General features: G+C 32.6%; 2 protein-coding genes across 2 annotated transcripts; one reads left to right on the top strand and one right to left on the bottom strand.

Annotated features, from left to right (window-relative positions):
- Positions 1-837: 837 nt before the first annotated feature.
- Positions 838-3,970, bottom strand: LOC125808230 (small ubiquitin-related modifier 2-like). Its single transcript, XM_049487954.1, has 3 exons — positions 3,798-3,970; positions 1,199-1,348; positions 838-1,049 (listed from the first exon to the last, which is right to left on the bottom strand). The coding sequence occupies exons 1-3, from the start codon at positions 3,879-3,881 to the stop codon at positions 984-986; spliced, it is 300 nt and encodes a 99-aa protein (XP_049343911.1). The 5' UTR covers positions 3,882-3,970; the 3' UTR covers positions 838-983.
- A 15,269-nt stretch (positions 3,971-19,239) lies between these two features.
- Positions 19,240-20,527, top strand: LOC125839601 (ethylene-responsive transcription factor 3-like). The gene has a single exon (XM_049518596.1). The coding sequence runs from the start codon at positions 19,496-19,498 to the stop codon at positions 20,216-20,218; it is 723 nt and encodes a 240-aa protein (XP_049374553.1). The 5' UTR covers positions 19,240-19,495; the 3' UTR covers positions 20,219-20,527.
- The last annotated feature ends 5,842 nt before the right edge of the window (positions 20,528-26,369 follow it).

Raw genomic sequence — 26,369 nt, 5'->3', positions numbered from 1 at the left:
AGGTTCTTCTAGTTAATTTTACTTTACTTATATTTAGGATTTGTTCTAAATTAGTTTCACTAATCACAGAGTAAACTTCATTAGCAACAACTAGTAACTATGTTACCCTTCGGGGTGGCCCAGTGGTTGGACTTGGGACTTCCATGTTGGAGGTCTGAAGTTCAAAATCCCTTGCCAGTGAAAGCATGGGATTTGTTTTTATATGGGTAAAAAAAGAATAGTCAAAGCAATTTGAGTTAATAAATGAGCAAGCAACGGGTTGAACGATCTTGTTTTCATAGGCTAGTTATCGCAAACATGTCAGACAAATCACTAGATATTGCTCAATTGTTAATAAAGTGAATAGATCCGTCATTCCCCCAATCTATTCTCAGGTTTGAAATCGTGGTTAAAGAAAAAAAATGATAAGAAACAACACCAAATGGACGAACTCGATATGTGATATACTAATCCAACTAAATCTAAGTTCAAACTGAAAAGCACCACGATGGAGGTAAAGCGGTCACTAACATACATGACTTCATACCCAAAGTCCAAACCTGAAACCACTAGCTAAGGAAGAAGGAAGAAGGATTACTTACGAGTTACGACTCTACACAACCTTATCAGTGTAGATGAAGCAATATAAGAAGCTGGATTTCTATGACAAACGAATTGTCAGTTACACAGCACATCCATTAGTTATGCTTTGCTTCAAAACCAACTTCACAAGACCTCCAAATCTCTAATACTAATAGATACCACAGAGGAAAGTTCCCTTCCCCCTGCCCAGAAACTGATCATAGCACGAATATATCGAACACCAGGAGTTAACAAAAGGATAATTAACTAGAAGCAAAGATCCAAATTCTGCGACCATCCATAAACAACTGTTATCGGACCACCAAAGTACAGACTAAAATAAATACACATTCTAAAAAATTCGGTCAACATATACCGAATATACTCTAATTTACGATACCCCAAACCCTCCAATATAAAATCTAAGACAAAGATCCACCAGTCTGATGCAGCATAGCATCAATTTCATCTCCATCCTCCATCTCGAGCTGTCGAAAGAATATGTAAACAAAAGTAATGAGACGACATATTACTGATTATATAAAGTGTAGGAAAATGTGGACATATATATATATTATATATACAAGTAGCATGAAGAGGAGCGTTGGTTGGTGAAGAGAAGGGGAGAGAGAAAAACCTCATCAGGAGTCTGCTCGGCCCTGAGGCGGCGACCATCAAACAAGAAGGCAATAGAGTTGAAGTCCACAGATTGCCTATCACAGTAAGCATTCATGAGCTTCTTCAGCTGTGTGCTCCTCTTGATCCTGAAAAACACCTCATTTCCATCCTACAAAAAAATCGTCGACTTCAGAAATTTAGTAATACTGAACATGGATTATTGTCGTTCAGAATAATCCCACAAGATTTGAGGATACTGACCTACTCCAGCTACACAAATTAGCCAAAACAAGAAAGAAGATGAACAGACGAGCTAAAAGAACAAATTCACACAAGAAGGAACAAAAAATATTAGAGTTCTTAAATACTAACATACAGCATTTGTGATTCTGTTTTTTTATCAGAGTTCATCAGGTTTCTTTTCTTTAGAGTATGATCCAAAAAGATGAGGCATGTTCAGAAAGGAAAACAATTCAACATTTAGGGTGTGTTTGGTATGAAGGAATTTTCTCATGTTTGGTTGGGCTAAATGTTTTGGAAAATGTTTTCCAAATCAACTCATTTTCCTCAAATTTAAGGAAAATGACTTCCCTTCTAAACTTAAGGAAAACATTTTCCAAAAGTCTCTTCCAACTTCAAATTACAATTATTTTTTTGTTGAAAAAATTAATTTATTTTGTCCCTACCCTCAAATCACCCCCTAACCACCCCCCCCCCCCCCACAAAAATTTTAAGTTTTTTTTAAAAAATATTTTTAATTTCAAAATTTCATTTTTTCACTCCTAGAACCCCACCCACCCACCCCCTACCAGCCCCCCACCCCCCCTCCCCAAAAAAAAATAAAAAATTTCAAGTTTGTTTTTAAAAAAATATGTTCAATTTCAAAATTTCATTTTTTCACCCCTACCCTCGACCCCCACCCACCCACCCCCCACCCCCCACCCCCAAAAAATAATTTTAAGTTTGTTTTTCAAAAATATTTTCAACTTGAAAATTTCAATTTTTCACCCCTACCCTCGACCCCCCCCCTCCCTTTCACCCACTCCCTACCACCCCCACCCCCCAAAAAAAATTTAAGTTTGTTTTTAAAAACTATTTTTAATTTCAAAAATTATTTTCTACTCTAGTAAAAATAAAAGATATTTCTCAAAAATATTTTTCATTCATAAATCAAACACTAAAAATCTTTTCTGGAAAATATTTTCTACTCACCAACCAAACATGAGAAAATAAGTCAAAAATCAACTTGTTTTCCAGGAAAACATTTTCCTTCATACCAAACACACCCTTATTTATTCAATTTTTCCGTTCATTGTTTTGCCTCCTCTTTTTGAACTTTCTCCGGTAGGAAGTTGAGTTTTAACATGATTAACGTATCAGTATTAAGGCACAGAAGAAGAAAAAACGGGAATTCAGCATGAGAATATGAACAATGGTCCAATAGAAGGGGATGGATGTATCAAGCTGATATACCTTTTGATACTATCTGTTACGGTAATGGAAGCATACGTGGATTTGTATATTCACAAACAATAGCTTTACCATGTAAACTCGCAACACATTAATAACATTTTCCATTCTTTTTTTAAAGATGAGCCAGCTTGCATGCAGCTCGACTATTCCACCATATATGTACTACCTCATATTAACACAAGTACCAACTAACTCTGATCACCCAAGGTTAAGTCGGTTTAGACAGATAAGAAGAAATCACCAAATTTCTTTTGCCTTCACCCTTAGATATGAACCTGGTTCTCCTTCACTTCATTGACCACTAGGCCACACTCCTAGTGTGGAACACACTAAAATATTTATGTCAAATCAAGAGCAACTTAACATAAACACAAGCCCTCCACCCTTAACCAGAAACCAGATGTCTCAGGATGGGCCCTGTAATGCATGATCTGTGTATATAGTCGCACTCCAATGAGCGCACAGACACCGGATGGGAAACCCAAAAAAATACATTAACACAAGCACATTAGATTGAGCAACCATATATCCACATTTTATCTTCATCCCAAAATCCCTTTTTGAGTTCAGCGATGAACTCATTAAGTATAGTTAATATATACATCGAATAAACAAGCAAACTAAACTGATCGAGAACTAGCACAGCTAAACTAACTACACATCAACATTTGCCATCCGTTATCAGCAGGAAAAGGAAAGCTAAAATCCACTCTTCTCTATGCCCCAAGAGGATTTAGTCTCGCCATCTAGTAGTAAGATCAGAGCAGGATGCACATGATGTGTGGGTTAGGCATACGCCAAATGCTCAAAAACCCGATATATACGTGGAAAAGGATCATCAGGTCCCTTCTCCACGAATTTCAAACCGTGCACAACTACAGCACAGGAACTTCTCGTTTATACAAATTACTCCGTCCTGGTAACTAAATTGAATAACAATCAAAAGTGTAGCAGCATGACTAACAGCCCTAATTTGCAAAAACTAGTTCATCAAACACAATTTTCAAACCTAATACAAACATCACAGTGCATAAAACAGAAAAAAATAATCAAAGTAATCACTTGATCAAAAACTATAACAATTAGCATCATATATAATTGCAGCCAAATCAAAAAAAAAATGATGAAAAAAAAACACAAAAAACCTGGCTCTTGACTTTGAGGTTAATGTGACCTCCCTGATCGGCGGCGGGCTTCTTCTCTTCTTCCTGTTGAGTGACGCCTGACATTTTTCTCTGCTATTTCTTCTTCTTCTCTTCACTGTTCTCACTGTATTTCTGCCATTTTTTTCTGCTCTGAAAACCCTTCTTATACCTAATCCTTTTTTCTAGAGATTAAAATGTACGGTGTAGATGAAAACTAGTTTCAATCTGACGGAAGACCTTGTTCCACGTCTAAACGATGTCGTTTCCTTGCCCCAATGACAAGTGAGAAAGGATACGTACCCAGTTAAGCTCAATGTACAACATTTATTAAGCCTTGTGATTCTCAATCACTTTATTGATTACTAGTTTGGATGATTGTAACGTATGGGAGAAAACGACAGAATTGGTTTCAGAGTGACCTCGTGATTCTCAGTTACTTCATTGATCATTTGTTTGAATGATTGTAACGTATGAGAAAAAACGACAGGATTAGTCTTAAAGTGACCTCGTGACTCTCAGTTATTTTATTGACAATTTGTTTGAATGATTGTAACGTATGGGAGAAAACGACAGAATTGGTTTCAGAGTGATATCGTGATTCTCAATTACTTCATTGATCATTTGTTTGAATGATTATAACGTATGAGAGAAAACGACGGGATTGATCTTAAAGTGACCTCGTGACTCTCAGTTATTTTCTTGACCATTTGTTTGAATGATTGTAACGTATGGGAGAAAATGACAGAATTGGCCTCAAAGTGATCTCATAATTTTAAGTCATTTTATTGAGCACTTGTTTGGATGGTTGTTACGTATTGAAGAAAATGAGAAAAATAGTCTTTTATATTTGTTACTCCCTTCATTTCAAATTAATTGAATTATTGAGACATTTTTCATTTTTGCAAATTAACTTAATTGTTCAATCTTCAAGACTACTTTTAAAATATTCTTCCAATTTTACCCTTCATTAGTTAATATTTGAATTAGTTATTATAATTAATATTTAGTTATTTAAATCATAAATTTGACAATAATTAATAAGGTAAAAATGAAAATATATGTCTAATTTATGTCTTAATCTTCTTTTTTTAAAGGGTGTGAAATATCTCAGCAATTCAATTAATTTGAAATGAGTAGAATATCAAATATATATCGAGCTTTGTTGGATAGATAAACCTTGAAGTATAGTTTTAAGCCTTTCAATTTGTCACAAGTTAAGAATTTTGGTCTCCATCAAATATATATCGAGCTTTGTTTGATAGATTTGACATAATTTACAAGATGGAAATAGTGATAACTCACATTTTGAGGTATAATTTTTGCAATTTTTGTTATTTTTTATCCAAATCTTGTGTGAAAAATAATAAATTGGAGGTTCTAGTCTAAAGTAGGATTGGGATTATATTGGGCCAACCATCTGCCTTTAGCTTCCTTCTCATAGTCCCTCTCTGGTGAATGTGCCCGGGTTGTAAAATCAAATTCAATTTGTTTAATTTATTTAAGTTCGGATAAGTTATTGATTTACTTTTTTATTTGTTTAATTTATTTTATTTCATTAAAAAATAATAGATGTAGCTTAAATTGACTCATGAAAAATAAGTCAAATTATTTTCTTAAAAAAGGATTTTTTGTATTTGATATGTTATATATAAACATAATGAAGAAACAATTATATTTGTCAAAAAGAATAAATAAAACAATTAAAACATAGTAAGAAATAGGCAGAATAGATTGTGACTCGCATATAAACCTATTTTAACACAATTCATTTTGACGCAAGTAGATTTTGTATTAATCAATCCCGATAATCTATTGAATCAGATCAATTTAATCCGTTCAAATTTAGCCCAACACACTCATTGAACACCTATCATCATGAACAATTTATTTAACTAGAGAGTCAATGTTTTATTGCTTGTTATTGAAAGCTCTTTGCTTTCTTTCAATCCACATGTAGTAAACTTCAGCCACTAATTTTCACTATATATTTCTAAGTTAGGCCTTCTTCCATTTGCATATTTGGATAGCACATTCCACTTTCCCAACATATATGATGCATATGAACACCTTGTCATGTCATAAGTTTCCTCCACATTTTAGCAAAAACAAAACATGTGAAGAACAAGTGGGAAAATGTTGTTCTTCTCTTGAGAACATAGTGAACAAACTTGGTGGTTAGCAATATCACATTTAAACAACCAATTTTGTGTACAACCTCCGAAGAATTAGCTAAAATTTGATCATAAATTTTCAGTATATGAAAAATTATTTTTGCTTATGCACTTTTTATTTATTTATTTTGTAAAAGCTGGGCCAATAATTTAAAATAGGTGTAATACATAAACATGTTCTTTAACTTGGCCTCATTTGACATTTACGTCCTATAATTTTGAATACGCACAAATAGACGCTTAAACTTGTATAAAATTAAACAAGTAATATATTCGTCCTACTTGACATCCTACGAGGCAATTTGCATCCTATATGTCATCCTATGTGGCGTTCTACGTGCATTATGCCACGTAGGATGCATATGTATATTTGTTCAATTTTATACATGCTTAAGTGTCTACTTAATCACATCCAAAATTAGAGGACAAAAATATCAACTAAAGTCAAGTTAAATGACATGTTTATGTATTATATGACCTTTAAAATATTCTGGTACATTCTATATATCTCTAAGGTCCTATCTTTAATTTGAAATCACTAGACTCAAAAGTATACTATTTATTCTCTTAAATAAGCTTTATTTCCATAATTAAGTAGTAATTAGAAAGGAAAATCCGGATTTTGGTGGTCTAATTTAGAGGCGGGAAGATCTCAAACGTGGCGGCTTAAAATAAGGACAGATGTCAATTCATTAAAGATAAATGGGACCCACCATGTCTTTGAAATTTAAATGAAAAAGAATGAGTCGGCTTTAGTTGAAAAAGAAGACTTCAGGGTGTGGCCCTATTCGATTTGCCTTGACCATGCCAAAGTCCAGTCCAGTGGGCCCATCTTCCACCAACTTGATTAGTCACCTCTCATTCTTTTTTATTTTTTTGAAAAAAATAAATAAATTAGAATCACATTTTAAAAAAATAAGGGAAAATGCATAAGTACCTCCAGCCTATGCCCGAAATCCCAGAGACACACCTAACCTTTATTAAGGTCCTATTACCCCCCGAACTTAATTTATCTATAATATTCTACCCTTTTTCGGCCTACGTGGCCTATCCTTGAAAAAATTGTCAACAGCTGTGCCAACAAGATAGTGCCACGTAGGCCAAAAAGGGGTAGAATATTACATATACAATTAGTTCGGGGGGTAATAGGACCTTAGTAAAGGTTAGGTGTGTCTCTGGGATTTCGGGCATAGGCTGGGGGTACTTATGCATTTTCCCAAAAAATAATTGGAACTTTAAAGTTTATCAATGCCCTTCACAGTCTACTCTATTTATTTATTTTAAAAAAAACATCAATAAAAGACAGAGAAAGGGATTATAACGTGAGAAATTGAACCCTCACTAATAAGGTGAAACTTCAGATAGTTAATCGATTGAGTTATTGTATTAACTTTTTGATTCATTTGGTAACACTTTAATATTAACAACTCAAAGTGTGAAATTCCACAAGTAGGGTTTGGGAAGGATAGAGTGTGCGCATATCTTATCGTTACCTCATGGAGGTAGATAGATTGTTTCTAAAAGACCGTCAGCTCAAGTGCAGCAAATCAAAATATAATAAGAAGAAAATAATGTAGAAATGTACAAGAACAACATAAGTGTAATAATCAAAAAACAATAAACATACGAAGACACTAGACATCAAAAGTAAAAACTAAAACAATATAGCTAGTACAAAGTAAAGCAATGTAAATCATATATGTACGGAACCGTAACAACAACAACAAGGTGTAATAAGCAAAACATATAAATAAGTAAATATCATATACCAAAAACTAGAGACTATGTGAATAGACTACTAATGCGATCGACACGCTATTCTATATTTTCTGGACAAATACATAAATAAGCTAGTAATAGACAATTCTAAATTACCTATTAACCTTCTACTCATGTTAGTGACCTCCCTAACTTTCTATATATCTAAGACAAATATGAGAAATGAGGGCGGGAAAAACCTTTTTTCCCAAAATAAAAAATTTAAAAATCCTTCCAACGTCAATAATTTCTTCGAATTAATATAAAAAGACTATTTTCAAAAGGGAAATTTTCGCATGTAGCAACTCAAAAATAGCTTAATTACACTAAATAGTTATAATTTATTAATTACGATTCGTAGCTACATGTTATAGGGAGGAGAGTGGCGAGCGAGATTGGAAAAGAGGGGATAGAGGTGAGCGAGGGCAGAGAGTGGGAGAGAAGCGAATTGTACATGTATATCGGTTAGATAATTATGTATATGCAACTGGTATACATATGTATTTGTATAGCTGGCGAGCGAGATTGGGAGAGGGAGGAGAGAAGCGAGTGAGAGAGGGCAATAATTTGTATAATTCACATCTCATTTGTATAATTTGCGGCTACATTTGTATAATTCGCGTGTTATTGTATAATTGAGTAATATAAAGTCTGAAATTATACAAATATGATAAAACTCGAAATAACAAATTGATACAAACATAAACGTATGAACTTTAAACAATTGTACAAATTATATTATACAAATTACATCATATAAATTATATTATACAAAATCCAAAAATTACACGTTTCTACAAACATTAAAAAGTTATACAAAAAAAAATTGAATGTATATGGTGATAAAACTGAAATACCAAAGGAAATCATCGTCATATACAAATACAAGCCATCATATACAAATACAAATCAAATGAAGAATTGTTAGTTGCGAATTATACAAATGTGACGAATTATACAAACGTGGTAATTATACAAACTCGAAACCAACTCACATAATTAATGATTAATGTTAGTCGCGAGTGGTAATCATAACAAATTATAGCTATGATAACTAATTAAATAGAAATCTTTACATTGAATCATTTAAAAATAAAATAAAAACATTATAATGATTTTGTTAAAAATAAAATATAGTAACCTAATGTATTCATAATGGAACAAGTGTCCACTTTATCAGAGGACAAGCTACAATAATATATACCAATTAGAACGAATTTGGTAACATTTCCTTATTTTCTATCTTTTTGTATTAGAAAAATTATATATATATGAATTAAATTATGGTAGGTGGTTTGGTCGAAAATTCGAACGGCACAATTGAATGGTCATAATAATGGACGGTGTGGCCAAAAGAAGAATTAGAAACCAATTTCTCTAGTCTTATAAATTAGGGGTGAGCCTAGTATGTATGGCGTTGAAAAAATTCAATTCACTAACTTCGATTTTTAAAAATATTACATATATTGTTTTTATATTAAATTAATTTGATATGATTTCATATGTTAAAGTTCGAAATTAATATTTTACATTGTGATAAATTGATGATTAGAATTTGTTCGACTTCAACTTATATATATTTATATAATAGAGAATTATGATTTTGATTTTTTGTGAAATGTCTAATTTATATAACCTGCTAAACATGTTGAAATATTCAAAAGAAAATACAAAAAAATTTCATAGTTAGTCAATTAACTCACACACACAAAAAAGACATTCATCCAAAATAAAGCACAATTTTAACTTAAACAATTAAACTTCGCTCTAACCTATAAGCAAGTCAAAAATTTCTAATACTATTGCCCTAGCTAGTACAAAAAATGTAAAAGAATAGATAGTGTCCAAAAAAAAAAACATCTATCACTTTTCAAAGATTTAATTAAAAATTTGGAAATATTAGTAAAATACAATTATGTATAAAGAGTGGGAATACAGACTAATTTAATTAATAGCCATGGCAGAAATCATGGTATATAATGAAGGAACTTTATTTCTTTAGTTTTTTGGGGGGCCACTAATATAGACCTGTATATTGGCATGTTCCCACAAGACCAAATGAATTATATTTTATGCATTTACTAATTAATACCACAATATATGCCTTAATTCAATCAATAAAGACTTCAAAAGATGTTTTGATCGTAAAATACATTATATAGTTCAAAAAATTGTTGACTTACCCATTCAATAACTTTGACACTAACGAATTGTTTGGTAGCTGATTAGAGTTATACACATACTAATTATTTAAATTAGTTACGAGTGAATCTGTGTATTACTTTATACAAGAATTTATTAAGTAGGAATTAATTATATATTTATTAGTTATTTCACTTTCTATCCAGTACAAAATAATAGTACATGTATTAGTTATGTGAATTTCTAAATTAACATAAATAATGTATTTTATATCTATCTATCAAACGTCGTATAAGTTATATGAAAATTAATACATAAATAACTTATTTCTAAATTAACTACCAAATGACCCCTAAACGTTTACAAAATGGGTAAAGAAGGATTGAGCGAAACAAATTGATAGGGTGATAAATGTTTGATAGAGCAAAAATATGAAAGGAGAAAAGTGCAGAAAATTTTCTTGTTGTATTTCATCACTGTACAATATACATATTTATAAGATTACAAAGGGAATCTACTCCTAACAAACTGCACAGCTGTCCTATTCTAATTTGCTGTGAAATAACAAACTTATATTTACATTTTGAATAAAAGAAAAACTAATATTTACAAGAAAATATTTGGAAAACTTCTGGAAGATAGGACAGGTGGCTTGTTTAGATCAAAGGGTTAAAATTGTTTATTTTCACTGTACTTTCTTGTTTTTCTTTTGCTTTGTGTCTGAGATGACCTTCTTCTATGGTAGAACTTGAGACTCTATTCTTCTTCTTTGATGGTGTCGTCTCCAGTGGATCAAGTTCCATTGTTGATCCAACACCCCCCCTCAAATTGGAGAGGGAGGAACGAACACCCAATTTGCCCAACAACAAATGGTGAGATGAACCAGGAAGGGGTTTAGTGAAAAGATCAGCGATTTGAGATGAGGAAGGGAGAAAAGAGAGTGAAATGAGACCGTTGAGATATTGTTGGCGGACGAAGTGACAATCCAAATCAACATGTTTCGTCCGCTCATGAAAGACTGGGTTTTTGGCTATATGAATTGCGGCTTGGCTGTCGGAATGAAGGGAAATGGGCAAAGAAGGCGGGAAGGAGAGATCTGAAAGAAGACGAGCAAGCCAAGTCAACTCCACAACAACCCGTCGCATAGATCTGTACTCAGCTTCGGCAGAGGACAGTGCAACAAATGGTTGTTTTTTCGATTTCCAAGAAATAGGACTTCCCCCAAGGCTGATGTAGAAGCCACTCACAGATCGGCGAGAGTCAGGGCAAGCTGCCCAGTCCGAGTCACAGAAGGCCAGCATAGTGAAAGAAGAGGAAGAATTCAGAAAAATACCCAAACTTGGATCAGCTAGGAGATAACGGAGAACATGATGTGCAGCTACAAGATGCGCTTGATGAGGTTGTTGCATATACTGGCTGAGGTGTTGGACTGAAAAGGAGATGTCCGGTCGAGTGTGAGTCAAAAAATTCAGTTGGCCAATTAACCTACGATAAGGGGTTGCATCTGGTAATGGAGAACCCATATCAGCCTGCAACCGCTTAGTGGGATCCAAAGGTGAATGAGCAGGCTTGAGACCAAGACAGTGATATTCAGACAGAAGTTCCAGAAGGAACTTTCGTTGGTTAAGAATCAGACCACGAGGCTCCCTAATAACTTCAATATCCAAAAAATAATGTAAGTCCCCCAAATCTTTGATTTTAAATTAAGAGTCCAAAAACAATTTAAGAGCATCTAATTCTTCCTTGTTGTTGCCTGTAAGAAAAATGTCGTCAACATAGACGGCTAAGATAGAGATAGAAGAGTCATGACATTTATAAAATAGGGAATAGTCATTCAATGAGTGAGTAAAACCCTTGAAATTCAAAGCTGCCGTCAAACGAGCATACCATTGTCTCGATGCTTGTTTCAAGTTGTAAAGAGACTTCTTCAATCGACAAACCTGAGTAAGATCAGTGACTTTTAAGCCTGCTGGAAATTTCATATAAACTTCCTCATCCAAGTCACCATGAAGAAATGCATTGTTGACATCTAATTGATATAGTCCCCATCCTTTCTTAATTGCAATAGCAAGCACACATCGAATAGTCGTAATCTTCACAACAGGGCTAAAAGTCTCTGTAAAATCAATACCTTCTTTTTGAATATCTCCCCGAACAACCAAACGAGCCTTAAGACGTTCAACACAGCCCAAGGAATTCAATTTAACCTTATAGACCCATTTATTAGGCAAAGCCTTCTTACTAGGAGGTAAATTGACTACTTCCCAAGTGTCATTGGTGATCAAGGCCTCAAGTTCTTTAGTCATAGCATCCTGCCAACCTGGGTATAAAACAGCTTGGGAAAAAGAGACAGGTTCTTGAATATAGGATAAAGAATTAATGTAGGCTTGATTGGCGGGAGAGAGTGCAGAAAAAGCAAGAGGACAGACATGAAGAGGAGAAGAAAAACACAGGTCAGACATTTTAGAAAGATAGACACTATTGCAGATGTAATCCTGAAGATAAGCAGGAGTCTTCACAGATCTAGTAGACCTCCTTAAAACAATAGGATCAGGAAGAGGAAGGGAAGTCGAAATGGGAGAGATGGAACCGGAGGATAAATGATCAGAAATAATAGGAGTAATAGGAATGGAAGGAGTAATAGGAGGTGGAACAATAGGTGGGGAAAGAGAGTCACAAAGGACATGAGTAGCAGGAGTATCAAATGGGAAAATGGGAACAAAAAGTTGAGCTGATGCAAAAGGATATACATCTTCAAAGAACTTAACATTTCTGGAGATGAAATATTTCTGAGAATGCAAACTCAATAATTTGTATCCTTTCTTTCCAAAAGGATAGCCAAGAAAAATACAAGGTTCGGCTCTAGGTGCTAATTTTGATCTTCCTTGTGAGAGTGTAGATGCAAAAACAAGACAGCCAAAACATTTCAAATGAGAATAAGTAGGAGGATGTAGGAATAGTCTTTCATATGGTGTTTGAAAAGAGAACAACTTAGTGGGGCATCTATTAATAAGATAAGTTGCAGTCATAAGAGCATCTCCCCAAAATTTGTGTGGAAGATGGGATTGAAAAAGTAAAGCCCTACAGACTTCCAAAAGATGTTTATGTTTCCTTTCGACCACACCATTTTGTTGTGGTGTGGCTACACAAGAGGTTTGATGGATGATTCCTTGAGAAGAGAGAAATTTAGAGTGTTCATAACTAGACCCTAACTCCCAAGCATTATCAGATCTGATTATTTTAACCTTTTTGTTGAACTGTCTGTCTACCTTGGCCAGAAAGGACTTGAGTATAGGGAAAACATTGCTTTTAGTGGTAAGTAAAAAAGTCCAGGTACCCCTACTGAAATCGTCAACAATGGTCAAAAAATATTTAAAACCATCATAAGTAGGTGTTTGAAAAGGCCCCCATGTGTCAATATGAATTAATTCAAAAGTCTCTTTAGAAGTAATTTGACTGTTAGGAAAAGAAAGTTTGTGTTGCTTTGCTAAAGGACAAATAGAGCAAGGAACAGAGAATTTAGAACAAACTGAAACTGGAATTTCATTAATATGTTGAATATTAGAGAGGGGCATATGCCTAACCTTACATGCCATAACTTGCTCTTAACATCATTAATGGAAATACAAGATAAACTGGATGTAAAATCCTTGAAGGAATGAAAACTAAACCTAGAATTTGCAGAAGAAATAACTGGAAGACTACTCTTGAGAACATAAAGGCCATTCTGACTTTCACCAAGAAGCATTGGGCTCTTCATTGAAGGGCCCTGCATGAAACAATGAGAAGAGGTGAAAAATAATAGGTTAGAAAGTTGTTTGCACAATTTGTGGACAGATGAAAGGTCGAAATGAAAGCTAGGAACAAACAAAACATTGTGAATGATTAAATTAGAGAAAAGTTTGACAGATCCTGAGTGGTTAACCTGAATTTTTTGAGAATTGGGCAAGCGAACATAAATAGATTTAGGTAGAGGTTTGAAATCGAAAAAGAAATCCTTGTTATAGCTCATGTGCTCAGTTGCACCAGAATCTATTATCCAATTATTCCTATTGTAAGATTTAGGATCAACATATAAATTTAAGGAGAAAGGATTGGGACATAGAGTTGTACCAGCACAGTTAACAGAAGTTATGGCCTCAGAATTGTTGGTGCCTTGGTCACTGTTTTTCACATGCTGAAGCATCTGCATCACTTGAGCTAGTTGTTCTGCAGAAAGTAGTTTTCCTTGATATGTAGGCTCTTTATCAAGTATGAAAGGGACTCCAGAGAACTCATTTGAGGTTACTGCATGTCCCTGAGCAGAACTCTGAAAAACTTTTTGCCTAGTGAACTTAAAGTTTGGTGGAAAACCATGCAACTTATAGCATTTTTCAACAAGATGTCCTGGTTTCTTACAATATTTACAGAAGAGAGGGGATTTTTTGTTATCATAAGAAACTCTCTGTGCCCTGAAATCAGTAGAAAAGGACCTTTGTCCAGCATTAGCTTGGTTAGCCACAACAAAAAATGATGATTCTCCAGGAAATTTTGGGGTATTTTGTACTTCTCTTTGTTTTTCTTCCTGAATCAACAGTGCATAAGCATTTGAAATAAAGGGTAAAGGTGATATCATCAGAATATTACCTCTGGAAGTACAATAAGAGTCATTAAGCCCCATTAGAAATTTGACTAGACGTTCATCTTGCTTGGACTTAATGTTATTCTCTTTTGCTCCACAGGAACACACACAAGCACAGAGAGTGAAGGAATCCAAAGTATCCAACTCATCCCAAAGTCGTTTGATTTTGGTATAATAAGCAGCAATATCAGATGACCCTTGGACAAGGTCACTGAGATCCTTTTGAGGTTGAAAGAGTCGAGGCCCAGAACTCTGGCCAAACCTATCTTCTAATTCTGCCCAAATGTCTTTAGCAGTAGAGTAGTACAAAACACTTTCAGAAATATCTCTAGAAAGAGAGTTTAATAACCATGAAATTACCATATTGTTGGATCTAGACCAAGCTCTATGAAGATCTGTTCCAGCTTCAGGTTCTTTGGTGGATCCATCAACAAAGCCAGATTTGTTCTTTGCAGTCAAGGCAATCCACATTCCTCGTTTCCATCCCCCAAAACTTTTGCCATCAAAAACTGTGTTCACCAATAGAGTACCTGGAGAATCTGAAGGAGCTATGAAGAAAGGATGAGCTGGGTTAATTAGCTCAATGTGAGATACATTCCCAGCTGAAAGGGGAACTTGAGTCTCAGTAGTTGTTTCAGTATTTCCAGTCATAGTGACTGTGAACTAAAGAAGAAAAGATTATCAGAATATAGATCAGTATTACTGCTCTGATACCATGATAGAGCAAAAATATGAAAGGAGAAAAGTGCAGAAAATTTTCTTGTTGTATTTCATCACTGTACAATATACATATTTATAAGAATACAAAGGGAATTTACTCCTAACAAACTGCACAGCTGTCCTATTCTAATTTGCTGTGAAATAACAAACTTATATTTACATTTTGAATAAAAGAAAAACTAATATTTACAAGAAAATATTTGGAAAACTTCTGGAAGATAGGACAGGTGGCTTGTTTAGATCAAAGGGTTAAAATTGTTTATTTTCACTGTACTCTCTTGTTTTTCTTTTGCTTTGTGTCTGAGATGACCTTCTTCCATGGTAGAACTTGAGACTCTATTCTTCTTCTTTGATGGTGTCGTCTCCAGTGGATCAAGTTCCATTGTTGATCCAACAATGTTAAAGTGTGATTGTTTAATCATATTCTTAACAATTAAGCTGCAAGTGATATAAAATTGAGATTATTTATTCCATAAAATTAGGATTTGTTCGAGTTTTAAGAAAAAAAATTGAAAATTAGCTGAGACAAGAGTAATTGATATATACTGAATGATTACAAGAATAAAATAGAATAAGACTGGGTTATTTGGCCTCAAAAAAAGCATCTCAATTATAAGGAATATATAAAGAAGGGTATAGAGAGGGGGAAAAAAGAGAATATAAGAGAAAAGGAAGTGATAATTAATTAATTAATTAAGTTTATACCTTAAATTAAAATAACTATTATAAACTTCCATTTCCAATATTGAAAAAATAAATAAAGTACTTAATGGTATTTGATTGAAAAAATAGGAGTAGTAATTAAGAAATTTATGTAAAAAAACTTTTTCAAATTATTTCAATTACAACGTACTCACAGTTTACTTAACATACTTCTGTTTTTTATGATTACGATGATTCATCAAAATGAAACGTCTACTAGTAATTTCACACATAAACAAATCAAGAATTTGGAGCTTATAAATTCTTATCTTAGGTTAATATACAATAATAAATAAGTTCATAAAATATTTATGTACTTCCTAAATATGTCTAGATACACTACAACTTCCTTTCACATTTTACGTGAAAATGCTAACATGATTCCAAACCAATCGTACGTAATATATATACTTTATATAAAACTATAATATAAATTAGAATGATGGAAAATGACATTTATGTAAGAAAAATTCCATACGTTCTATTCTATATTATATTATACACAAAAAATGTAAAAATAAAATAAAATCGTGTTTAGTAACTTGCAAAAGTATTTACAACAAAAATTGTCAAGTCAAATATTTTATGTGCATATATAAGTAGTATTGGTATATTCTGTTAGAGAGTGTTTTATTTTTAATGTAAATTTTTTTTGCTCGAATTTGAATTTAATCGATTTTCAAAGCAAGGAATAAATTATATATATCCTACGTTGGATTTGTTGAACCCACAATCCATGTTAGACAAAACCATGAGACTATTATTACAAGAATCATCATTGCGTGAGTAGAGATGAATTTAAGATTTAAAATTATGCCCCAAGTAATATTAAGTTTTTGAAGAAAACTCTTTTTTTTTTATATGTGTTTAATAATAGGAATCAAATTTTACTAAGCTAGTTTCATTACTTATATATTTAATAAATTTCTCGATATAAATACCTAAAACATAAAAATTATCGAGTTTTCAAAAAATCCGCACCCATCTCCCTAGATTCCTAAGCTTTAGTACTATGAAATGTGTTTAAATTTTAAAGTACTGTTTTGTAATCTAAGAGAAAAAGAAAGTAAAAAAAAAACTTGTAAGCTATATTCGAAAACCAAGAGAAAGTTTTTTTTTTTTATAAAAAAAAACTTAATTCTGTACTTTTAATTTACCACGTATTTGTAATGCTAATAGTAGTGGATCCATAATTTTTATATGTGAAACTTAGATTATAAACAATTAAATTCACCAAAAAGCTAACGAAATTCAAAATCTCTTTATGTATAAATCTAAAATTAATCAATATATTTTCTGAAGAAGTTTGAATAAATCCATTATGATCCCATCCAATTCAGCCTAACATTCAAATATAATAATATCTCGTACACGTTACATAACACGATTAAGATGTACTAATGAAATTGAATTCTTTATGGGAAATTAAATTACTATGTGTCACAAGATATACATGTATACAATTTTCAATATTTTTTAATAAATCATTTAATATAGCAATAAAAGTGGTTAAAAATATTAAATATGATATTTTTAAATTCGTTGAATTGATAGCCACTAAAATTTATAACTCTGTCGTTGAGCTTATTGGAGCAAAAAGAAACTAGAGGCAAGGATGCTTCCTCTTTTTTTTCTTCATAATCATGAAATAGTAAATACCGCTGCAATGTAATAACTTATAAATTAAATAAAAAGATAAATTGTATTAGACAAACTCCATTGTGACGAGCTCAATCAAGAATCATACAAAGAATATCAACCATGATTTTATTTTTTGATAATTCATTCGATGTTCGATATCCACATGAAGTCCCGACTAACAAAGGCGGCTCCATCCCAAGAAGACTCAAACACAAGACCTCTGGTTAAAAATGAAGAAGTACTTACCACTCCACCACCATCCAAAACTTTTCAGTAAGAGATTTCCTACTCAACCAACTCGATTATTCGAGTGATGCTCTCTACTCAAACTCTGGTTAAAAATGAAGGAATACTTATCATTCCATCATAATTCAAAGTTTTTTAGTAAGAGATTTCCTACTCAATCAACTCGGTTATTTGAGTGATGCTCCCCACTCAACCTCTAGTTAAGAATGAAAAAAAGTACTTACCACTCTACCACATATTTGAAACTTTTCAGTAAGAGATTTCTTACTCAACCAATTCGATTATTCGATTGATGCTCCCAATTATTGTTTCATACAAAAATTAATAAAAGGGCAAGAAGTAGCAACAACCACAAAAAATAAAAAAAAGTCCTCAATGTGCTCCATTTATTTCTCCAACTACACACTATTCCATATTTCAAATTTTATTAATTTCCTTCCATACCAACTTTAATAATTTGAAATTTAAACAGAATGTTTATTCATTATTCATAGCAACAACTCCAGAAGGCCAACTGGCCTATAAATCACTTTGAAAAAAAAGGTAGAAAAAGTAAGGACTATTATGTCATTTCAATGTTCATGTTAGGTACATAGAGTTAATAAATAAAGAAATAAAGGACTCTGCGTGAAAAAAAAAAGGAATAAAGAAGAAATAATGGGTCAAAGACATGGTAGAGTTCTCGAGAAAGCATCACAAAAAAATGTGATACCAATGGACGTTTATTTCGTCTTTTAATTAAAATTTTTGATTACGAACTTTAGATATAAAAAAAAACCTAAGTTGAGATTTGAGAGGATTACTCCGAATAAGCCTTATCGATTCAAATTTAAATTAATCAAACTCCAATACTAACAGTTGTCGTCTGATTAAACATATCAATAATCACCAGATTCATATGAGCTATTGAAGAATAAGCAATGATTCAATCTTATAAATACTAAATATAAAATGAAAAACCAAAAAATCTCAAGAAAGCCAAAAGAAAAGCTCATGAACGAATGAGCTAGATCAATGTAAATACAGATTAATCAGGCTCTAATTTGAATATCAAACACCAAATATAAAAAAAGAAAAGAATTCTCGAGAAAGCTAAAAAAACTCTTCCACAAATGGGCTCAATTGATTTGAATTTGAAATAATCGATCTCTAATATAAATCTATTAAATAACTTTTCATTTTTTTTAAAAAATGATCTTGAGATGCCAAAAACTCCCACATGAATTTGCCATATCCATATGAAATTTTAATCAATAGAACTCTAATATAAATATCGAACGTCAAATAAAAAAAATTAAAAGCCAAAGAAAACTCACCCACCCACCCCTAAAAATCCATTAATTATATTTTCACCCCTGATTTTTCCTCTCTCCATACCAATTTCCCACTTCCCAAGAAAAATCAAAATTCACAAAACCCTAGAAATAATAAAAGGAAAAAAGAAAAAAAAAACAAAGAAGGAGAGAGAGTCTCTCTCTTTCTTTCTCTCTATTTTTTCTTTCAACCAAACAGACCACAAACAGTAGAGGGAGAAACTGAGATTTCTAGAGAGAGAAAGTGTGAAGCTTTTGCAGATAAGAATCCTCATCTGTTCTTCCATGGCTTTAACGTTTCATATTTTTCCCTAATTCTCTCTTCAGATCTCAAAAAAAAGAAAAGCAAAAACAAAAAAAAACTTTTTTTTTGAATCATCGATCATGCGGAGAGGTAGAGCAGCCGCGGCGGCGAGACAAGTTCCGGCGACGGAAGTTCCGGTACCGGCACCGGTCGCCGGAGAACTCAACGGATCTGGAGGATCTAAGGAGATAAGGTTCCGTGGAGTTCGAAAGAGACCATGGGGAAGATTTGCAGCAGAGATTAGAGATCCATGGAAGAAAACTAGGGTTTGGTTGGGTACTTTTGATTCTGCTGAAGATGCTGCTCGTGCTTATGATACAGCAGCTCGTACACTTCGTGGACCTAAAGCTAAAACTAACTTCCCTTTACCTTCTTCTCATCATCTACCTCCTTATCCTCACCATCATCAGTTCAATCAAAGCATCAACCCTAACGATCCCTTTGTTGATTCCCGATTATACTCTCAGGACCACCCGATAGTTTCTCAGAGACCTACTTCTAGCAGCATGAGTAGTACGGTGGAGTCCTTCAGTGGACCACGGCCGCCGCCGCGGCAGCAGGCGGCAGCTTCCGTACCTTCCAGAAAGTATCCCCGGTCGCCGCCTGTTGTCCCGGACGATTGCCATAGCGACTGTGACTCGTCGTCTTCTGTCGTTGAAGACGGTGAATGTGATAACGACAACATCGCTTCTTCCTCTTTCAGAAAGCCGTTGCCTTTCGATCTAAACTTACCGGCGCCGATGGATGACTTCGGCGCCGACGCATATGCTGATGATCTTCACTGCACAGCACTATGTCTTTGACGAAATGATGGTTTGTGACCCACCTGTCATTTGATACCATTGGCTTACCTAGTTTTTTTTCTTTTTTTGGGTGACCGGAAAAAAAAAGCAGAAAAAAGAGAATGGAACCATAGAAGATAAGCTAAACTATGTCTGCTATGAGTCAAATCTGTTGTTGTAAGAGTATTCACTTGTTTAATTTAATTCTCATATTTTATATCATGGGATTTCTTGATAGGTGGATGGATCAGTGTATGTCAAATTTGTTCTGATTGTGTATCTTAAAACTATATGTGAGTTCTCAGCTGAAGGTGCCCTTTATTGTTCGAATATATATTGACATGGAAGATTAGAGGGTAATTTGTGTTCTTCCTTTGCTGGTATCATGTGTGTATGATGTTATCTTCTGCCCTTTCAGTCTATGTAACATCTGAGACTTCATGTGATCATATATCAGTTGAGAAGTATTCGTATTTTGGGCTATTCGTTTTGCGTTTCTTCGAATAATACTTGCTTGTTTTTCTGTATGAATTTATTTTCATTGCTTTGGAACACTTAATGTTACTTTTTGAGTGTTGAAGAGTTGAACTTTTCTGTTGCTTATATTGTGATTGAAACTGGGTATTTCTAAAATACCAGTTTTGCTGCTATTTGTCTGAGTATTTGACGCGTAATGATAATCATTTAGTTTCGCCTGAGAGCGTCTGTGTGAATGTAAGCAGTGGTGCTGTAGTAGGTGGGATGAAGAGATCATATATCAATTACAATTTGAAACTTGAGTACTGTGGACTTGAATATTTTTAGTATTTGCCTTGTGTAGTATTTTGTCTTGGTTTCTCACTTGTGTTATTTTCTTGAACCAAGGGTTTGTCGGAAACAACCTCTCTACCTGCCTCCTGGCTCCCTAGGTGGGTGTAAGGTCTGTGTACTTAACGACCTCCCCTAGAAACCACTTGTGGGACTTCAGTGGGGATGTTGTTATTATAGTTTTGTATGAATATGAATGCTGTACTGCTTCTTTTACCTGAAGATGTGATCTTTTGATATGAGCATTAGAAGTTGCAAGTAATCTGGATGTAGGATTCTAGTTGGTGTTCAGCTTGTAATGTATTCAACTTGCATGCAATGTTTATTGGTGTAACCATTTTGCATTATATTCTGGCACATAAGATTTTTTCTGGTGCATGGTTTTACGTAGTAGTTACATTTTCATAGAGCCTGCTTGGATTATTTCTGATCGTGTCATTTATATGTGGTTTAGGAGATCCTTATTTTGTTAAGTTGATGTCTGTAGTTGCCTTAATATGTTTCCTAGTTTAGGTCTCATTAATGCAGCTACTGGCGAAATATTGATGTACTCGTACATGTGAGTGCTGTCTAGTATGCTATTCAATGGCTTTTCGTGTACGTTGTAACTTGTAAGCAATATCATTCTAATAGATATTCTTCCTATTATGTCCTGCAACTTGCATCTCCTTTTGTGTGTCAATCTTGAATTGCTTTCATGTTATTAACTTTTGATTTCCCCATTTAATAAGCTTAGTTGCCTTAATATTGTTCTTATAATTGTCACGAATGCAGCTACTCGTGATATATGTGTTTCTACGAGAATATTATATGGCTGTTATGCAATGGCTTAACGTTAACATTGTAAGGGATTATCGCTCAAGAAGTTATCTAAATTCTGTTTCTTGCTTATATCCTGTGACTTATTAGTTGTTACCTATTCTCTGGTGTATGTATTTGTAGAACTTTAGGGTTTAAGTGTTTCTGTGAACAGATTTATACACCATCAATAATGTGATGGAGCCTTTGTGTTCCTACTTTTCCCACATTTTTCATGCATTTGCAGCTTTTGTTGTTTTTGTTTCCATGTTGATGGACTTGTTTGAATGAGCATATGCTTGCTTTTACCTAAACATACCAGTCAGTTCCATGTTTGAGTTTAGTATTGGCTACATCAGTAGGCCAATTACATAGTTTTTGACAGGCTCCGATTGACCTAAAATTTGGTGGATCCATTGGAAACGATCTAGTGATCAATACTCATCACGACTAATATCGTTTATTTTGATGTTTTGGGGTGGATAGCGATTAATATATTGTCAGCCAAATGCTCCCGTTACCATGAATGATTTTAGATTTTTGAACTCGAGACTTTTAGTTAAGGTTCGAGGGATTATATCAATCTCTACTATTAATGACATTTGGTGGTTGTTTGCATCTTTTTGCTCCAATTTGGTACTATGTATTTTTGTTGGGCTCTGATTTATTTGGTCCATTAGAAAGAGAGGAGCTTCCAATAAGGATTTCTTTTTTTATTTTCAAGACTCGGGTGATGTCTGATTAAGAGTGAAAAGATTCTATCCATCCACTACGATCCTTGTAGGTCTGAAAACGTTAACTAACGTTTGAGCAAATATAAGTAACAATTTCGTAAAAGTAGCACTAACTTGTTACTTTTTGGCTTGTTTTTAAATAATAGCCATTATTATAGAAGTTCAAATCTTGCGTGTGAATCTCCTCTAATCCATTGAGTAAGAGTTAAGTGTTCACTTGTGTAGAACTCACTTTTCACTTTTCAGCCTTATCTTTAAAAAATAGCCACTATTAAAACTAGCTATTTATTAATTTTGGTTAAGATTAACTAACTTCAATTATAGTACAACAAAACTAACAGAGCATTATAACAAAGGGTCGTTTGGTACGAGGATGAGATAAACAAAGTTATCTCATGAATATCGATATCCTATGAGATTAGGTATCCCATCATTATAGTATAAATGGTGGGATGAATTATACTGAGACTAACTGAATAACTAATACCTCTAACCACACGTAAGATAAAATAGTTCTATATTTCGTTTCAGGATTATTATCCCTTATCTCTCGTAACAAACATAATAATCTTAAACAAGTCCAAGGGGTGTGTGGGGTGGAAGGAGAATACTTATGACTTTTGCAAGCTTTGTGGCTATTTATGCAACTATATATCAAACAAACAAACTCTTTTTTTTCTTTTTCTTTTTAAAAAAAATGTTTAGATGAATTTTCTTATTTGTTTACTTAGTTGACATATGCAATTGACATTGTCCAAAGTATTTAGTTAAATTGAAATGATCTGAGCCGTCCAATGACATCTTTGCTGTAAACATATCATTTGGGGAAATAGAGATGTCATTTTTTTAAAAATTCCTAGTAATATTTATTTATTTTGTCTAATTTTATTTTTCAATTTAGTGGATCAAGAGATAAAAACAACCTTTGCTTATCTGTACAAGTTAAAGGTTGATTATTTTTTATTCATTGACCCCAATAGTTTTATACCAAGTGTTAACAAAGTTATTGACCATCACTTTCCATACATTTTAATTATTAATCCCTTGAATATCATCAATTTCTTGCTTAACAAATGTACATAAGAATACAGTTTTTTCCTACTTTTCCTCTTATTTTTTCTTGCTAAATGCATCTTTAAAGATACGAAATTGACGTCAATAATAATAACAATATATTCAGTATAATTTCACAAATTAATTATAATAAAAATAAGATATACATAAATTTTTATCTTATATTTATGATAAACTATCGACTCGAACAAATAGTCGACATCACATGTGGTTAAAATAAGAAGTGGACAGGTTGGCCATCTGATTGATTGAATTGTTTGCCTGTAGACATAAGACACATGTACCAGCTGCAACGTATAATGCGATGTTGTCTCTTGGACCATTTGATTTTTACGTGGTTCGAATTTTTTAAAAATATTATTGACTAGACTTGTATTGAATTCATAAAAAATATACGACTTTTAAAAATCAAAATGTTATCTTTTTTAATTATTTGATATCTTATGTCACTTATGTTTTTAAAAAACAACATCGTACTCATAATGATGGATCTTCCAAAAGTATATTACAACTAAATATTTGACATCAATGGTGGAACGGTTGCAATATCTTAATCACAGCACGAAACCACCTTCACCTTGTATTAAGAAGTGTCAATACTGATATATATATTTATTAAATCAAAATTTAATCTCTATATACAATGTAATTTTCTAGTGAAGGAGTGTCGCTTAACACCCATTGTTCTTTTGCCTGGGTTTCATTTTTATATGCAATTGATATTTATCTTGTATTATTCTGACTATAAATAAAAGGTGTATTCGCTACTGCCTACTAATGTGTATTATGAGAATTAAATCCTTCTAATGCTTGAATCTTAATTAATTAATCAAAATCACTATACATAAAACTTGTTGACAAGTGCGATTTGCCTAAGATGTGTTGATTTTTGATAAAAGATTGTTTTCCTAAAACGTCATATAAAATAATAAAATATTGGCTAGTATTAACTAGCTAATATGAAGAAAAAAAAGAGAGTATAAATTAAATTGTATTTATTTAAAGACACCCCTTAAAATTCTTACTTGGTAAATGTATATTTTTTTAGACTTGGATCCAAATTAGGTGGTTTGGTAACATCCAAAAAAAAAAAAAAAAGGAAAGAAATAAAGACAAGTAAACACTTCATTTGTGTACTTATATATATATATCTATTTTTTTTATCGATCGAATTGTTATGAGGTGATTGAAATTTCTTAATTTTTGATTAGAAATTTTGAATTCGAGTGATTGTCATTAAAGTTCTCTTCGTTGGAAACACTAAACTTAGAAGTCGACTTTAAATTTAGTCGACTGATTGGAAACCAATAAATAAAGTAAATAATAGCCATGAATACTAAATAAATATGAGGGGCCTAATGTCTGAATTTGATTGGTCATTTCTTTAGTACTCTATCAAAACATTAAATAATGAATATTCGTGGCATTATGTTGGAGTTTTAAATACTTTACATTGACTTAGATTTATAGATTAACTAATAAAATAATATTAATGTTTTTTTCTTCTTTTTTTTGGGGTCAGGAATCCTCTAAAGCATGTGGCTAAAGACGTGACAAACCTAAACTTTAGTTTTGTAACGAATATTATCCCATAATTTATAAATTAAATTAAAAGAATCAAGAGCAATAATGGTGCAAGGAAGCAAAATAATTTTTCATCATCAAAAAAGAAAAGAAAAAAGAAACAGCTATAATTATGAATATTATTTTTATTTTATGGCATGCAATTGACAATTATATTGTAAGAATTCATGATTAAATCAATTATACATTTATCACTAAAAAAGTATACACTAAAAAATAATCAGTTCAAGAGAAAAGAGTTAAAAATATCTATTTATTTTTATTTATTAGTTAACTTTATTCTTTATTATACTATGTAATTATTTATATCTTCATCGCTACTAACATAAATATACATAATTGAACGGGCTCTTACAAATCAACTAAAATCATTCGATTTCACATAAGATCACCTGATTTTCTCTTTTGATCCAATCCAATCTTCTAAATGAAAATAGAATAATTTTTAACAAACTATATTATTTAATTTTAAATAAATATAACAATAAATTAAAACGATAGTTAAAATAAAATACAAAAATATGTTCCCATAGGGTTTTAGGTGATTGACGACTCCGTTACGTCCAGTTGTGTTATTTTTAGCTTAAAGTTCCGTTGACTTCACTATCACAAAATACTAACACAAAATGTTTAATTTTCCTAATCTGAAAGTGACATGTTTGGCAAACATATTTTCGTCGGTTTTAATTTATTTGTCATATATATATTTTTAGTTCATTTAAAAAATAATGTCCATTTCATTTTTCAACAATTGTTAATTTTAACTTTTGACGTGACACGTTTAAGATTATATGAGTTAAAAGTTTCCGTTACTTTCTTAAATTATATGTTAAGCTAATGTAGGACATATAAATTAAAACGGAGTAAGTATTATTTGTACAAAAGAAGCACAATCATAAGATTTTTGAACATAAAATTTGTTTTGTCACCATTTAGATGGTTCCAAATAATGGAGGTTGATGGGAACGTGGAAGAATCCAGAAGAAATACAGCCTACTGTATATGTTGGCGACTATTCTCGACCAAAGGATACTTTCCTTTGCCAATTTTGTTTTGGTTTCTATCGGTTTTCGATATTTAGCTTAATTATATTGAATTCACGTCAGATAAGATCTCATTCAAAAGGAAGTGTTTTTTATCAAGAATTTTTTTCATATTTAGTACTCCTCTATCAT

The sequence above is a fragment of the Solanum verrucosum genome, unplaced genomic scaffold (genome assembly GCF_900185275.1).
Source record: "Solanum verrucosum unplaced genomic scaffold, falcon-dt-bn FXZP01000277.1, whole genome shotgun sequence".
In the NCBI taxonomy this organism is placed as follows: Eukaryota; Viridiplantae; Streptophyta; class Magnoliopsida; order Solanales; family Solanaceae; genus Solanum; species Solanum verrucosum.
This window is presented reverse-complemented; position numbering and strand designations above follow the sequence as displayed.

Excerpts from the sequence above, each read along its gene's own strand:
- LOC125808230 (XM_049487954.1), bottom strand. The coding sequence starts at position 3,881 with ATGTCAGGCGTCACTCAACAGGAAGAAGAGAAGAAGCCCGCCGCCGAT. Across the intron at positions 1,349-3,797 it reads ACCTCAAAGTCAAGAGCCAG|GATGGAAATGAGGTGTTTTT; the intron begins GTTTTTTGTGTT and ends ATTTTTTTGTAG. Across the intron at positions 1,050-1,198 it reads CCGAGCAGACTCCTGATGAG|CTCGAGATGGAGGATGGAGA; the intron begins GTTTTTCTCTCT and ends TTCTTTCGACAG.
- LOC125839601 (XM_049518596.1), top strand. The coding sequence starts at position 19,496 with ATGCGGAGAGGTAGAGCAGCCGCGGCGGCGAGACAAGTTCCGGCGACG.